The sequence below is a fragment of the Lycorma delicatula genome, chromosome 6 (assembly GCF_047948215.1).
Source record: "Lycorma delicatula isolate Av1 chromosome 6, ASM4794821v1, whole genome shotgun sequence".
Taxonomy (NCBI): domain Eukaryota; kingdom Metazoa; phylum Arthropoda; class Insecta; order Hemiptera; family Fulgoridae; genus Lycorma; species Lycorma delicatula.
In genome coordinates this window covers 103,279,081-103,294,611 of record NC_134460.1, presented here as the reverse complement: position 1 = coordinate 103,294,611, position 15,531 = coordinate 103,279,081, and the positions used below count along the sequence as shown (strand labels likewise).

The window sequence follows — 15,531 nt, the reverse complement described above, 5'->3', positions numbered from 1 at the left end:
GTGTGTGTGTGTGTGTGTGTGCGCGCGTACACACTATAATATTTATATTAATATTAAAATAATGAATTTTATAAAATATTATCTTAAATTGACAATGGAGTTAACAAGGCCGTGTTCGTATAAATTAATTTGCATTTTTTAGAACAACAGGAATGATATAAGTTTAGAATAAAAACACTAATTACATTTTGCTAATACATGAAGAAAAGTGATACAAATATAATGAAATTAATCTGAAAATTACTAGTAAAAGTAATCAAAAATACAAATTAAATTATTATTATTATATTATACAAAATTATGACAACACCATAAAGAAAACCTACTTACAAGATTACATAAAATCTGAAAAATAAATTATCTAAATAAAACAGTAATATAAAAAAAAAACCATTCATCACTAAGAGTAATCAGTTAAATAAAAATTAAATAAAATTGCAAGATTAAACAAATCTGAAAAATAAATTATTTAAAAAAAACAATAACCTAAAAAAAAAAATTTATCATTAAAAGTGATCAATTGTTACAAAGTTCCAAATAAACACAGTAGATCCATTCATATGTTTTCATTTCCATACATTTCCTCCTGCTGTTTGATAAAAGAAAAAAAATTAAATAAATTTAAAAATATCAACCAGTAATTTCTCCAACATTTACTAAAACATAAAATGTTCATAAATGCAGATGAATCTTCATTAAAACTTAGAAAAAGGAAAGGTAAGGATTAAAATAGTTTTTACTTTGAAAGATAGATAGGATTAAAGAAATAAAAGATTTTAAATAAAAACCCAACCATAAGAAATCATTCAATCAAAGAAATTATTTGGTAACATGATTACCATAATTATTGATATCATTTGACATTGAAGCACTAAATGTCAAACCATCATCAGACAGCCACTCGGTTACTTGTACAAAATCAGCAACAAAACTTGGTATTAAACATTTTAATGTTCCTGTATTGCCTTTTAATACAAATTCATCAATAACCCTACTCTGATAATACTGATGAACAACTGTGGAAAAATTGTTTAAAAAAATCAATAGATAAAAAAATTGTTTAAGAACAAAATAAAATAAATATTTAAATATTGAATAATTAATTTTTGCTGAAAAATTATAATGAATATATTAATAGAAACAACATACAATTTAAAAAACCAAAAATTTAGTTAACATCTGAAACAAAAATTAAGTGGTTAGTGTATTTAAAAACTAATTCTTGGATGAAAGGAAGGAGTTTTATAAGTCAAAAAATCAAACAAAGAATTAACAAACATTCACCAACGCTCACATACTTAGAAAAAATAAAAAAAATAATGTAATAGTGAGCGTTAACAGCATATATACTGATAATAATTTACAAATTATTCATTTTAATGTACAATACCATAAAATTAAAAATTATGAAAACTTGTTTTTAAATTAACAAATAAGAATGAGAACCATTATTAAGAATTGAAGTAGAAATTGAAGTTAATTAAATAACGCAAACTAACAAACATTAAAGATTAAATAAAAAAATTCTTTCATCAATTTTTTGATTCAGATTTTTAATAATATTTTAATAAAAAGCAAAGAAAATTAAATATAAGGTCTTAATGTAAATGATAAAGCTGCTTCCCTCAATACCTGATGGTTCAACAATATCTTGAACATCTCAGGAAATAGTTTTGAAAACAAAAGGATATAAAACACTATTTTCAATAATAGTTTGACAATGCTCAATTTTGTTAGCTAATCAAATCATCTATTAATAAAAAATATTAAGTCTCATTTATTAGAATTATATAATAGGTAACTTAAAAATGTTCCTGGAATCAGAGTCTTTTGTTTAATAATAATCATGTCAGGAAAATTATTTCATGTGAGGAAAGTTAAATATCATTAATATATCACAGTAAGCTGGAATTATTCTTGTTTCTACTGTAACAACACCACACCACAGACTTAATTTACTGTCACTGAAAAGTTATAAATGTCAAATTTTTTTTCTGCTTCAAAACTAGCTGTCAGATATACCCACTTCTTGATAAAGCACACTGAAATGAAAAAAATCCACAGAATTTATAAGTAACACAAGAATTTCTATGAAGATAATATTATTTTTGATAATGATGCTTCTTATTTGTACAAGATTAAATGAAAAGTTATGTAGCTTATTTTTTTAAAGTGGGGTACTGTCCACCATGGACTCCAAAAGGCCAAATGCTAAATAAAGAAGTGCACGATGATATTTTTCAAATCTACAGAATTTATCAGAAGGAAATGAACTCAAAAACTGAAAAAACTGGGTTCTTTTGCAAAACAGTCGCCAGCAAAATAAATCCACAGTTATCAAGAAATTCTTTGCTTGGCATAATATAATATCTTTGGATGATCCATTATATTCTCCTGACTTGAAACCAGCTGATAATTATTCATTACCTCCTCTTGAAATCAACTCTGAAAAGAAATAAATAAAAAATGCTAATGAAATGAAGTATCTGAAAGTTTCTAAGAATGGATTCCAGGAATTTTATCAAAAATAACTATATTTCAGGAACTTTTTGTCATGGCTTTACATTTGTTTGGGATTATATCACTTTAGTCTTAAAACCAGATACTGTTTAGCAGCTTGTCTTCTTTCCAAAGGTATGATTGTGAAAAATTCCCTTGTTACATAATTTTTTTTTTTGCTTGATAGATTAATTCATTAATTCCAAGCAGAATCTTTGAATCTTGTAAGTGGGAATGTGGAAATGGAATTTTTAAGTGAATGAAAAATGCCACGTCTTACTGGAGTTTGAACCCAGGACCCCCAGATGAAAGGTCAAGATGCTACCACTCTCCGTCGTAGAGATCAGCATTATCATTAAAATATTAATTAATATAAAGATATTATGGTTATAGTAACCATATTTAGAATTTATTAACATTTTAAAGGCAGTATGTAAAACTTTGCCTTTTGATGTGAGAGATCAACAAATTGAGGCCTATTCAAAACAGGTAAATCTTTATCATTAAAGGTTCCTTAATACTGTTTCCTGGATTTACAGATTATCATATAATTCACTTACTCAAAAATAAAAAATTTTTGTAAGAAACTTAAATATAACTGGGATTTAAGTTAATTTTAATTAATTAAAATAACTGAACCTCAAAACTATGAAATTTGGTAATTCAAATGTTTAAATCAAATTTTTTAGTTTAAATTTGAATTTAGCTACTTCAACATCATGAATCTCCCTGTTTTATCTCCTTTTACTTAGATAATTACTACTCATTTAACCAATGAGTTTATGGTTGATTTTATTATTATTTTACTGATTTTAAATTGAAAGATTATCTGCAGACAGATAAAATGATAAATAAGTACCATTCACAATAAAAAGAAATGAAAAAGGTTTTATTTATTACTTTTTCTTTTTTAAAAATTAATTAGTAAAAAAGGATGACTGAATTTTAAGATAAATTATAAGATATTTTAATCCAAACATTTTTACAATACATAATCTGCAGTACTTTCTCATAGTTCAATGAATAATTTGTAAAACAAAATAAAATAAAATCTGATAAATTATAAGAAATTAAAATAAACATGTACAATAAGCTAGCTCATGTACCATAATCTTGACTAGGATAATAAGAATTTCCAGCACTGTCTTCCCACATTGTAACAGACACAAAATCAGCAACAAAACTAGGAACTTCACATTTCATGACAACACTGTTACCTCTTATCACATATTCATTATCTGCTTCAGCTTCATATGGCTGCGCAACAACTAAAGGAACAAAATAATAATTGAATTAATAACAAACAGATGAGTATAATAAATGACACTGATGAACCAGATCCTTTAAGAATAGGTAAATGTTATAAAAAGAGAGGAATTCAATTTATTAAATTGTTGCTTTATGCATAACAAATATTCATTTCTTTGACTTCTTTAACATAACAGAAAATATTGCAGGATGTATTTTTTATTAATATTTGTTTCTACATTTTTTTGGAAAAGGTTATATAAATAAAAATTAAAAACATATTAAACATTTTTAAGACTGCAATGTAATAAAAAAAATTATTTTAAAAAGCTGAACGAGATACTGTTTTAAATTTCTCTTTACAGCCTCTTTCAAGATAAAATAATCCTAATAAATAATATTGTATTAATGTTTCTTTAAACTACATAAAAATTAGTAAAGGATAATTGAAGATTACAATATATATAACAGATAGCTGAAAAAATAAGATGTAACAAGTATCCTTGATAAGAAAGAAGTCCACTGACCAAAGTTACAATTAATTAATTAATTTCCCTAAGTTAATCAAAGTTAAAAAAAAAAAAACATTGGGTCTTTTTTATTGTAAACTGTTGGCTATTATTAGTGGCTGAAAATCATAGTAATTAAAATCACTTATGATTTATGTTTTAAATAAAAATGTAGTATATAGAATATAATAAAGCAAAACACGTTGTCAAGAAACTGATATGAAAAATGAGTTTACAAAAATGAAAAACTTATAATTTATATTTAATCTATTTACTGTTTAATATATATATATACATACTTGGGTTTAAAATGAAGAATATATTACATAAATTGTTTTTTGGCCACAACAGTAAAATTAAAAACTGAAGGGATGCTCATAGAAACTAAGAATAACATCAAAAGGAAAACTAGTAAATGTTTTATAAGAAAAAACTAGTTTGTTAATGAAAGAACATTAACTTAATATGGCTAACTAATGCTCCAAATTAAATGAATTAACAAGTGTGGTGAATACCACAAATGAGAGGCTGTAAGTTAAGAGAAAATAATTAAAACAAGTTTCAAAATTCAATCTGTAAAATAATAAGCAAGAGAAAAAACAGTTATACCAACTTAGTGACCCATGATTTTTTGTAACACAGCACTTAAAGTGCTGTGCTAAAATCTTATAGTATAAATTTTGGACTCCTGTACTACATAATCCATATTTAGCTATTGTATAAAAAATTACCCGATTTTACTTTTGAGACTACTTTCAGAAAAAAATAATAAGGTTAAAATTATTTTTATGAAGGAAAATGTGTCATTATTATTATATAAATGTTTTCAGTATATTTTCATATACTGAAAATATATTTATATTTTAATTAAAAAATATTTTTTCATTATATTTTAATTTTAGATGTTTGAATTTCATTTTGTTAAAGGATCCAAGACAGGATCCTATTTACTTCAGTTCATTTTATTTATTATGATCTCAAACATGCAAGATATTGAACCTGAGACCAGATGATCTAAAAGATGTTATCCAGTGATCTTTATAGTGTAATGAACACTTTGATTAATCTTATGCTGACCTTGAAACATTTTATGAAGTAACTTCTTAAATTATTAAAGACTGATGTTCTTAATATTAAGTTCAAATAGGAACAAAATGCAAATGCTATGAATAAACCAGAAATTTATGAGCTAAATATTTAAATAATTAAGTTCGTAAATATTTTAATTAAAACAAACAGTTCAGTAAAACATGAGAAAATAAATTTTTCCTTCAGATTTATTAAAAAATCATAATTTACAAAATGTTATACACAGTCAACAAAATAATAGATAATTAAATTAAGGAATTTTATGGTATTTTTAACAAAAGAAAAGAAAGTTCCAGTAATAAATATATTACAGGATTAATAACAATGTCACACATCAAACACAATATTAACTATAACGAATCCATTTACAATTTACCATAATCACTGTTAGCTGAATTTTTAACAGTAAATGTATCACCACTATCAGAAATCCATGATTCAACAGCAACAAAATCGGCAACAAAGCTTGGAATTTTACATTTCATAACCGCACTATTACCACGTATGACATACTCGTTTTCAGCCTCAGTTATATAAAGCTGCGACACAACTGTAGAAGTAAAACATGCATGTAGATGCTGAATTATTTATTAATAAAAGAAAAATCTTTGATATAAAAACAAACCAAGATTGCTGTAAAATTAATGTTCAGTAATTGTTAAAAGTAAATTAATTAAACAAGAACAAAAAAAAGGAAATATAAAGATTAGTTTATGAATAATTCTGCACCTGAAAATAAGATTTCATTAAACTTCTGGTGACTGCCATCTCTGAAAATCAAAATCTAACACTGTCATGGTGATTGAGCCAAAAACATTTAGGAAGGGATAACAAACACAAAACTTTGGTTTTAGATAACTTTACCATATAATCTGTACAATCTCTAAAGTAGAATAATTTAACATACATCACTTGCCACATGTAAAATATTTAATTAGGTGAGTGAAACTGTTTAACTTTTAAGCAAAACTCGCAATATATTTAAAGTAGTATTATGAATAATTTTACAATTTAAAAGTTATCTTCTCTCTTTTCTTCAACCGATGTAGTTTTAAATGTAAATTGATACACACTTATCTCACTAAAATAATCTAATATTAAATAATACAGAAAAATTTCTGTTAAATAATACAAATTCATTTTCCTTAAGTTAAATTTAGAAAAATGGGTTTAAATCATATAATAAAAAAACCTTAATTGATATAAGTATTATTTTAGCATGAATGAAAGAAGAATAGTAAAGTTATCTTTAAAACACATACATCATATTCACCACCATTCATCACCATAAAATTTACTTTTTATGAGTATCTTTTATTTTCAACTATTACCATAATCGGTCTTTGAACTGGCAGTTGAAGGATGATAGACAGTGCCTGCATTGTCTAACCATGACTCAACTTGTACAAAATCAGCAACAAATGACGGTATACTACATTTTAAAACAGCTGTATTACCACGAATTACATATTCTGTTAATATTTCAGCTTCATAAAATTGATTAACAACTGAAAAATAATTATGATAAAAATTAACAAAAAATATATTTAATCTAGATCTGCTACCTGAAACTAAGAAACACTAATTTATTATTATTGCTGCAATTCGTTTAAATACCTTCTACTGAAAAAGAATAAATATGAATGTATATGTGAATAGGAAGGATCAGGATGAATGCATTAATAAGAAGCAAAAAACAATTTTTATGTATGTGCCTATTCTTGAAAGATTCTAAGTCCTTAATGTAAAAACTAAATTTAAAAATAACTAAATGGGTCCAGACAAAATAAATAAATTAAATAAAAGTACTTCAGGAAACACTGGTCATTAACTACAGCAGAAATAAAATTTTATAAGTTGTTTGTGACTATACATGTAATGGGAAATGAAGGAAAAATAAAAATAAATTAATATATTAAACTATTAAATAATTTGATTTAATACAAATTAAAGAAAAATTCAACTGGCATTCATTAAATAGAATAATTTTTATGTAGAATAATTTTATAGTCTAAATACTAAAAACAGAAGTGAAATAAATAAACTGCTTGTATCAAGGTAACATCAAATGAAAACAAATCTAATAATTTACTTGATAAATTTTCAAAAGAGACAATTGACAATATAGAACTAAACTCTAGGTGACACTAAAATCATAGTCTCTAAATAATGTCATAATCAATTTGTTAAAATTTAATTCCATGACCACAAAAACTAAAACTGAAATTAAAACGGTGGGGGGGATGTTAGGTTAGATTAATCCTTTTCATGCCTTTAGTTGTAGTTGCAACCCCCAAAAAGCCAAAAAGTATGGATTATACTACTGAATAAAATATTTCTATTTAATATATTTTCATTTAATCATTAAATGGTTTATAAAAACTGAAAAACAAAACGACAGATGGAACTGATAATGAAGGTTAATGAAAGGAGCCTGAGAGATAACAAAAAAAATTAATAAAAAAAAATCAATCAATCACCCAATGCAAACATACTAAGTAAAAAATAAATATAAATTATAAAATAATATTTTATATTTTTAAATGCTATTAATATAAACCATCCGGTACAGAATAATGAGATAAGAGTTAAATTAAATAATTAAATCGTGACTGAGGATGCGGGATCCCGCAAAAGTAGTACTTTCATGATAAAATTAAGATATGTCTTATCTCAATATTTTGTACTAGGTGGATTACATTAACAGAATTTAAAATATAATTTAACAGTAGAGGAATAATATGAAACTTAAAAAGATTAATTCCAGTAAAATAATTATAAAATAATAATATTACTACAGAACTACCATAATCATTTGATGGAAGATAAACAGCCTTATCAGTAGATACCCATGCTTCAACTCTAACAAAATCCGCAACAAATGAAGGTATATTACATTTGAGCACTGCAGTATTCCCACGAATAACATATTCTGACACGACTTCAGCTTCGTAGTACTGGTTAACAACTTTAAGGAACAAGAAAGAAGTAGTTGGGAAAAGGAATTAATAAAAAGGATAATTAATTTTCAAAAAATACAATCAAACATTCTTTCTTCAATGCATTCATATAGTTTACTTATTTTTATCCAAAATACATTAACCTGTAATTATTTAAAATACTGCTTTTGCAATATAAAAAATTGTATTTTTATATATGAGTATATACAAATGATATGAAAACATTATTTCCTAAACTTTAACTAAAACTAGCTTGCATCCTTATTTATATTATTAAGTTAGATTTTACTCAAAATATAAATGTGAATTTAACAAAACATTTTCTCTATAAAAATATTTAACTTACAGAAGAATCTGCCACCGTAGTGTTTGCCACATAAAGTATAAGTTTAAAAAAGTTCTCCTACGCTACTAATTTTTAATATTTGGGAGTCCAGCCAAAAAACTTAAGCTTTATTATAAAAATTTAGTTATCAAAATTTTGGTCAAGTTATCAGAAATAATACTAATTGGATGTAACAAACTTTTGATTGTTATCAGAAATAATACTAATTGGACTTAACAAACTTTTGATTAAAAGGATCAGAAACATCTTTTGTCAAGAATGAGAAAAAGATTAAACTGTAGATTAAACAAAATTCTCTGACGTTGAATATATCTTATTTTTTAAAAAAATGAAGATAATAAGTATAAAACGGGGAAACATTTTATGAAGAAAAAGATGTATAGTGAAAATAATATTTAATCAGAAACACAAATTTCAAATGCAGTAAAACAAATCTAATTATACTCTATGTACATATATATCAAAATGAATGTTTGTACTTTTAAAGTGGTTGACTAAAGATTAGCTAGCCATCATATAACCAACTTACAAAACATATTTTGGAATAGAAAATTGTAATTTTAAAAGCACATTTATTACATAAAAATATAAATACTATAAACTAAACAGAATTAATAAAAGAAAAAATGAATAACAAATAATATTAGCATATTGAGATGATAAATATTTAGGTCATAAAAACTCCTGGAAAATTATTGATGAATTTATTGTTAAGTTACTTGCAACTTTTAGATGTTAAAAGAAAATAAAACACAAAATCAGCTAATTAGTTTTAACAGACAGGATTACAAAACTATCACATAACAAACAAAACTAACATATCAATGTCAAAGAAAAGAAGGGCTTCATTAATGTTAGATTTAAACTGTTAAAAATTTAGTAGTAATCAAAAATTAATTTAATCCCTATAGAAAAAGATGTTAATTTTGTTATTAAATTTTCAGCCAGAAATAATTTACCATAAATAAATTTATTACCTGTATTACTATTTTTTTTATTTTATATCAACAAAATTTTAAGCAAAAATTTGTGCGAATTGTGACAATTTTTTAAGAGCAGGTAAGATCATGAGTGTTAGATCATGATTGTTGACTTAGTTAAGAATTTGTATGATCTGGATAATGCAATGTTTTATGAACATTTCTTGACCGTGGTAAATCTTTAAAATTTACCTCGTTATTAATGGCTTTAATAGCTGCATGAAATGGGAAATATAAACAGCACTATTCTCTAGGCCAACAAAAACATCTAATGACAAATATACTTATCTTACATCAGAAGTCCATTAAATTTATTATTTGTCAGATTTTAGAGTTAAACATTCTAAAAATTACAAATTAAAATGTTTTCCATAAGCATTTGCATCTGCATGCATACAAAGTTAGACAGATCAAAATTCCCTGAATTTGTATTTTATGCACTTTTTTAAACACTGGATTTAAGCATAGATGAAACCACTTTTCAAACAATGGAAATATTGCTACCAGAAGAAAGAAATCTGGGATCTAACAACTGAAAATAATTCATGAGAACGTTTGGGATTCTTTAAAAGTAAAACTGTGGCATGAGTTACTTACTGCAAGATAAAGTTACAGAATCTTCTTCTTAATGGAGAATAGTATTACAGAAATCATTTATGTAGTCATCTTGGAAAGGTACGGTTTTTCCTAAAGATACTGAGAGAGAAAGAGTTCCCTGTATTATTTTCATTCAGGATGGTGCATCAGCCCATATCAACTTTTCAATACCTAAAGTTTTAAGAGTCTGTTTTCCATACAGAAACTCCATGTGTCTATCTTTTGGCTTTTTTGAAGTCCAACATTATTGCAGCGCACTTTTACACTGGATATACATTAAGAAAATGGTGTAAAAACAAGCAACAAACAATTTTTGACAAGATTTAAAAAGAACAACGTATTATTGTGATGCTTTTATTGTGATCCATTGTGATGCTTATGCCAGAAATGACCAAATGGATGTAGCTGGAGATTTAAAACCATTTTATTATTTGCACAGCCACAAACAAATCATGTATCAAAACCATTTAAGATATGTAAAGAACTTTTAAACCTCCATTTTAAATGTCAATTTTTTAGAAATGCTTAAAAACATTTCAGTTTTTTTTAATCATCATTGTGTATGTTTACAAATATTACTGGGGCTATATATTTTGAAAACCCAACAATTTTTCCAATGATTTATTATTTATATAATAAAAATTAACAAAAATTATAAATTTTTATTTCTTTCTCTCCCCCATTTTTTAATTAAAAATCAGCACTGCTAATTTATATTTAATTTCTTTAATACTGTTTTATAATAATAAAAATCAAAACTGAAGATAATGTAAGGACTGAAAGATATCTCTAAACTGCAGAGTTCTATTTAATTGCTATATTTGACAGTTAATTTTTTAATATTTAAATAGATAATCAATAAAACAGAGTAGATTGTATTTTTAAATTACTTAAAATATAGGTATATTGATAAAAATATACATTTGATAGCTTAAAATGAAATTTTTCAGTTTATATAAAATGATCACTATAACAAAATGTAATTTCTTACACTAAACTCTAAGACAGATTACACAGATAAAACAAACAACAAGCACTCTCACTGATTATGCAATATTTTAAATCGTATACAGTTTTAGCCGCCTTAGAAAAACAGAAACAATTTACTGAAATCATAAGAGTTTTTTTTTTTAAATTTTACTTTGTTTATTTTTATTTATTTATAAAACAAGCATATATTTTTTATGCTGACTAGTTAAAAAAAAATAAAACAAACATGCATGATACACAGAAATTTATCTACAGAATTCTAATCATACCATAAAAATTAATCTAATTAAAAATATAATTTAACTGAATAAAATAGAATAACTTGTTGTAAAGTAATATAAGAACATACAGTGCCTAGATCTAAGCGAACTTTTGAAATGTACCAGTTTCCCATATTCATTACATATACATAGAGAAAATAAAAAACCAAAGTGTCCATCCAAACTGAAAAACTAATCAACATCTTCCATCACTATACGATTTAAAAAAAATTAAGTATTACAATTAATTGTAATATTAAGTGTTAAAATAATTCAGTTTCTGTTATCTTCTTTTGCTAAAAGTATAAAATATTGCTCTGTTATATTCTACATATACAAGGTGTGGCTATTAAATAACGAGACTAATGCTATAAAATATTTTATTATAAATTTATACATATTTAGTTATTAGTCCCTTCAATATATACCACCCTGTATCCCTACAACACTCAATGCAAATTTTCCATTGTTTGAAACAGTGCTGGAGATCTTCTTCTGTGAGCTCTTTCATAATGTGTGCTGCTCTTTCTTTTACAGCTTCAATGGTCTGAAATCTTGTTCCTTTTAATGCAGATTTGACCTTGGGGAACAGATAAAAGTCACATGGTGCCAGGCGAGGGGGATGGTCTAACATTGGGATGTTATACTTAGCTAGAAATGTCTTGACAGAAAATGCAGCGTGAGCCGGTGTGTTGTCCTGATGAAGAACCCATGACTTGTTTTTCCACAGTTTGGGTCGTTTTTTCTTATTTTTTCATGGAGTTAGGCATTTTTCATGGAGTTAGACTTTGAATAAACACAAGAATAGTTAACCAATGGTCAGATCAGATCAGATTACCAATTTTTTTCAATATTTTTATCAGTTTTTGACGTGGAAGGGTGACCTTCCATATCAAAAAAACCTTCCACTGTAGGCTTCACGCTACACAGCTGTTGGTCATACTAATTTGGCGCATCCACAGTTCTTCTGTAGCAGCATTAGTCTTGTTATTTAATAGTCACACTTCATATAATTTATGTAGAATGCTAACAAACAGTGTGCGATTACTTAAAACAACCCATCTCAATGATGGCCCATGTTAATGTAGCTGGACTCAATGAACAAAAATTCCACATCTAAATCAAAAAATTATTATTTTTTTAAAATTAATTAATTTCTGTTCTATAATTTTCCAATAATACAGGTTAAGGTATTTTGAAAAAAAATTAAGAAAAATGTCATACAAACACTTATCAAGTACCATACTGTGATGAAGAAATATCAGTGCCGAACGTATTTCCTGAATCATCCTGCCAATTAACAACCGTAACGAAATCAGCAACGAATGATGGAATACTACACTTTAATACTGCTGCATTGCCGCGTATTACATACTCATTATTTACTTCACTTTGGTAATACTGTTCAACAACTGTTACCCAAATAGATCACAAAAATTGATTTTAAATAATATTTTATGACATTGAAAATAAACATTACTGAAATGAATATTACAATCAAATTATACGCCAATCAAAATCCTTTAAAAATAAATTAATAAAGCATAAATACAAAATAAAATATTGCATCAAATTTCATCAAGAACTATTTAAAGAAAAAAATAACTATATGTTAATAACAACTGTATTAATTACAGGGGAGGTAATTAATTTGAAGCATATATATAATATACTTGTACCAAACATCTGTCAGTATGTGAAGAAAGGAACTCTTCACATTTTTTGTAAACAATTGAACAATGCTGTCTCTAGTATTGACTAGACTTAGACATACAGTAGAAGTCTATGCCTATTAGACATAGACAACAGAAGTCAATGATAACAGTGCATCCATAAATCACAGATTAAAACAGCTCTCAGGCTGATGGTCATAAATTAAGACAAACCTGAATATGTTTTCTAACTCTTAAAATATTATAATCATATTAATAAATTTTGTATAAACATCTCACCAGTTCCACAGTATTTTGTGTAAATATTGATGGTTTATATAAAATTTAAAATGTCTTTAAATGAAACGAATGAATAATATTGGTATTTTGATAGATATGCAGAACAGGAACTAATGTTGAAACAAATATTTTATAAACCATTTTCTATAAATATAATTCAATAAAAAAACACCTACTGATTGTAAATAAAAACAAACTCTTACAAATTAACAATGATCTTCACTTCATAATAATAAATGATACAATACCAACATATGATAAAAACCATCCATCGGTTTATTAAATTCAAGTAAATATAAAAGTACCTGAAGGGATAACATTAAAAATTCACATAACTTTTAGGGTTATCGACAAAACAATGTAAGACGATGTAATAAATGTTAATTTAAAAGTATAATAAAATGGTGGGCAAAGAATCTCTACTCTTTTAAGAAATAATAAATAAATTTACATTTAAAAAATAACTACTCGAGCAATAAATTTCTCTAATATTTATATTATTAAAAAATAAAAAATTAGCAAAATTTAAATTTATACAGTAAAAATGATCACTCAACAAGAAGTATTTTTAGATTACATAAAATGTTAAACAAACTAAGGGATATCTTTACCCATTGATGATAAAATTAATTATTATCTTTGATTTTCTGATAGAAGTGGTTCCATAAATGTATTTATAAAGATAATAAAAATGTAAATAGAAATCAATAATAATTTTATTTTTAAAGGATTTTGATACACATCTAAAAAAAAATACACAAAATAAATAAGCAGAGGATCTGAAACAACATTAAAATTAATTAAAAACATAATACAAACATAATGGGTCAGATCGATATAAAAAGGATGAAAAACTAAATGTATCAGTAGGATTAATACTGTAACTGTGGAGATATTATTATTTTTTTTTTTATAATAACAGAAACAAAAACAATTTTTTAGAATGAGTGAGTGATGAAAATAAGTGTTTCTATTTGAATAACCACAATAAAATTTCAAGTACATAAAAGTAAAAGTTTGTATAACATATGTATAAATAAGGTCTTTACATACAGATTATCAAAAACTATAATCCTCTTGTTTCAAAATTTATCTTTAAATACCTAATTTTCTGAATTTTTCAAACTTTTGGCAAAAATGATTATAGAGTTATTACAATATTTAACCTGCCACGTTGTGTTCCTCCCATAGTACATATTGTATGTCATGTACATATTGTAAGCAGGCCCAACTTCTTTCTATTCATTCATTTGTCAATATCGAAAAATATTTTGGTGTATTAGACATCTACATATACTTAGTAATTAATAGATACATAAATATTTTCTGTACAACACAAAATTGGAACTAAGAAAAAATCCATTCTTAGGAGTGTAATAAAAATGCTATAAAAAAATCTCCAAATAATTAAGATTTTTGAATTACATTTAAGGATGTCTTAATTTACATTCTATATGTAAAGTAAGACATATTTTTGGAATGATATATCAATAAAAAAAGAGGACTAGAAGTTAACCAAGGAGTCAAAAAATGTCAGCATGTCTGTTTAAACTGTACTACTGATTTTCAAAACTTATAAATCCTCAATTCAAAAGAAAATGAAATGAAAACTGTAAAATTAATTTTTTTATCAATCTGCATGAATAGATCATAAGTTTTTAAATAATAATAAAATGTAAAAATAAATATCATTACAACAATGGATGAGTTTAATTTTATATATTTTTGAATTCGACAGAGTAACATACTTTGGATACATGTAACAATTAATAACATTATAGAGCAGATAATCCATGAACACAACACCAATGCAAACTGAATAAGAACAAGCCATGAAATACCAAAATAAAATTGCAATGAAGAAAGAAGAGAATTCACAATGTAGAAGGTTAAAAATGAACAGAAACACTCTAGCAGGAAAGGTCAGTTGACCTTTCCTTCAGACAGAAAATGAAAAGAAATCTTTGAAACAGCATTTGAAAAACCCATAATTCTAACAACATTTATATACAATATTCAACAAACTTTTGTAAATGGTTATTTACACACTCCTGTTTATAAATAGCAAAGCAATAATTATAAATAAAATTTAAAGATTTCA

The 15,531-nt window shown here is 25.3% G+C and overlaps 1 protein-coding gene across 15 annotated transcripts in view; it reads right to left on the bottom strand.

Moving 5' to 3' along the window:
* Nucleotides 1-15,531, bottom strand: part of Dscam1 (Down syndrome cell adhesion molecule 1) — a 607,521-nt gene that overhangs the window by 286,470 nt on the left and 305,520 nt on the right. For 10 of the 15 annotated variants that reach the window (XR_012756684.1, XM_075368245.1, XM_075368248.1 and 7 more), the window contains one exon: nt 6,677-6,853. The exons of 3 other annotated variants lie outside the window; for them this stretch is intronic. Coding sequence is in view for 11 of the 12 variants with exons in the window: in XM_075368245.1 (XP_075224360.1) it covers nt 6,677-6,853 (177 nt within the window). In the remaining variant the exon portion in view is untranslated. Of the gene's footprint in view, nt 1-5,721; nt 5,896-6,676; nt 6,854-15,531 lie in introns of all 15 variants that reach the window. 2 more of the 15 variants (XM_075368237.1, XM_075368252.1) reach the window with 1 other exon arrangement.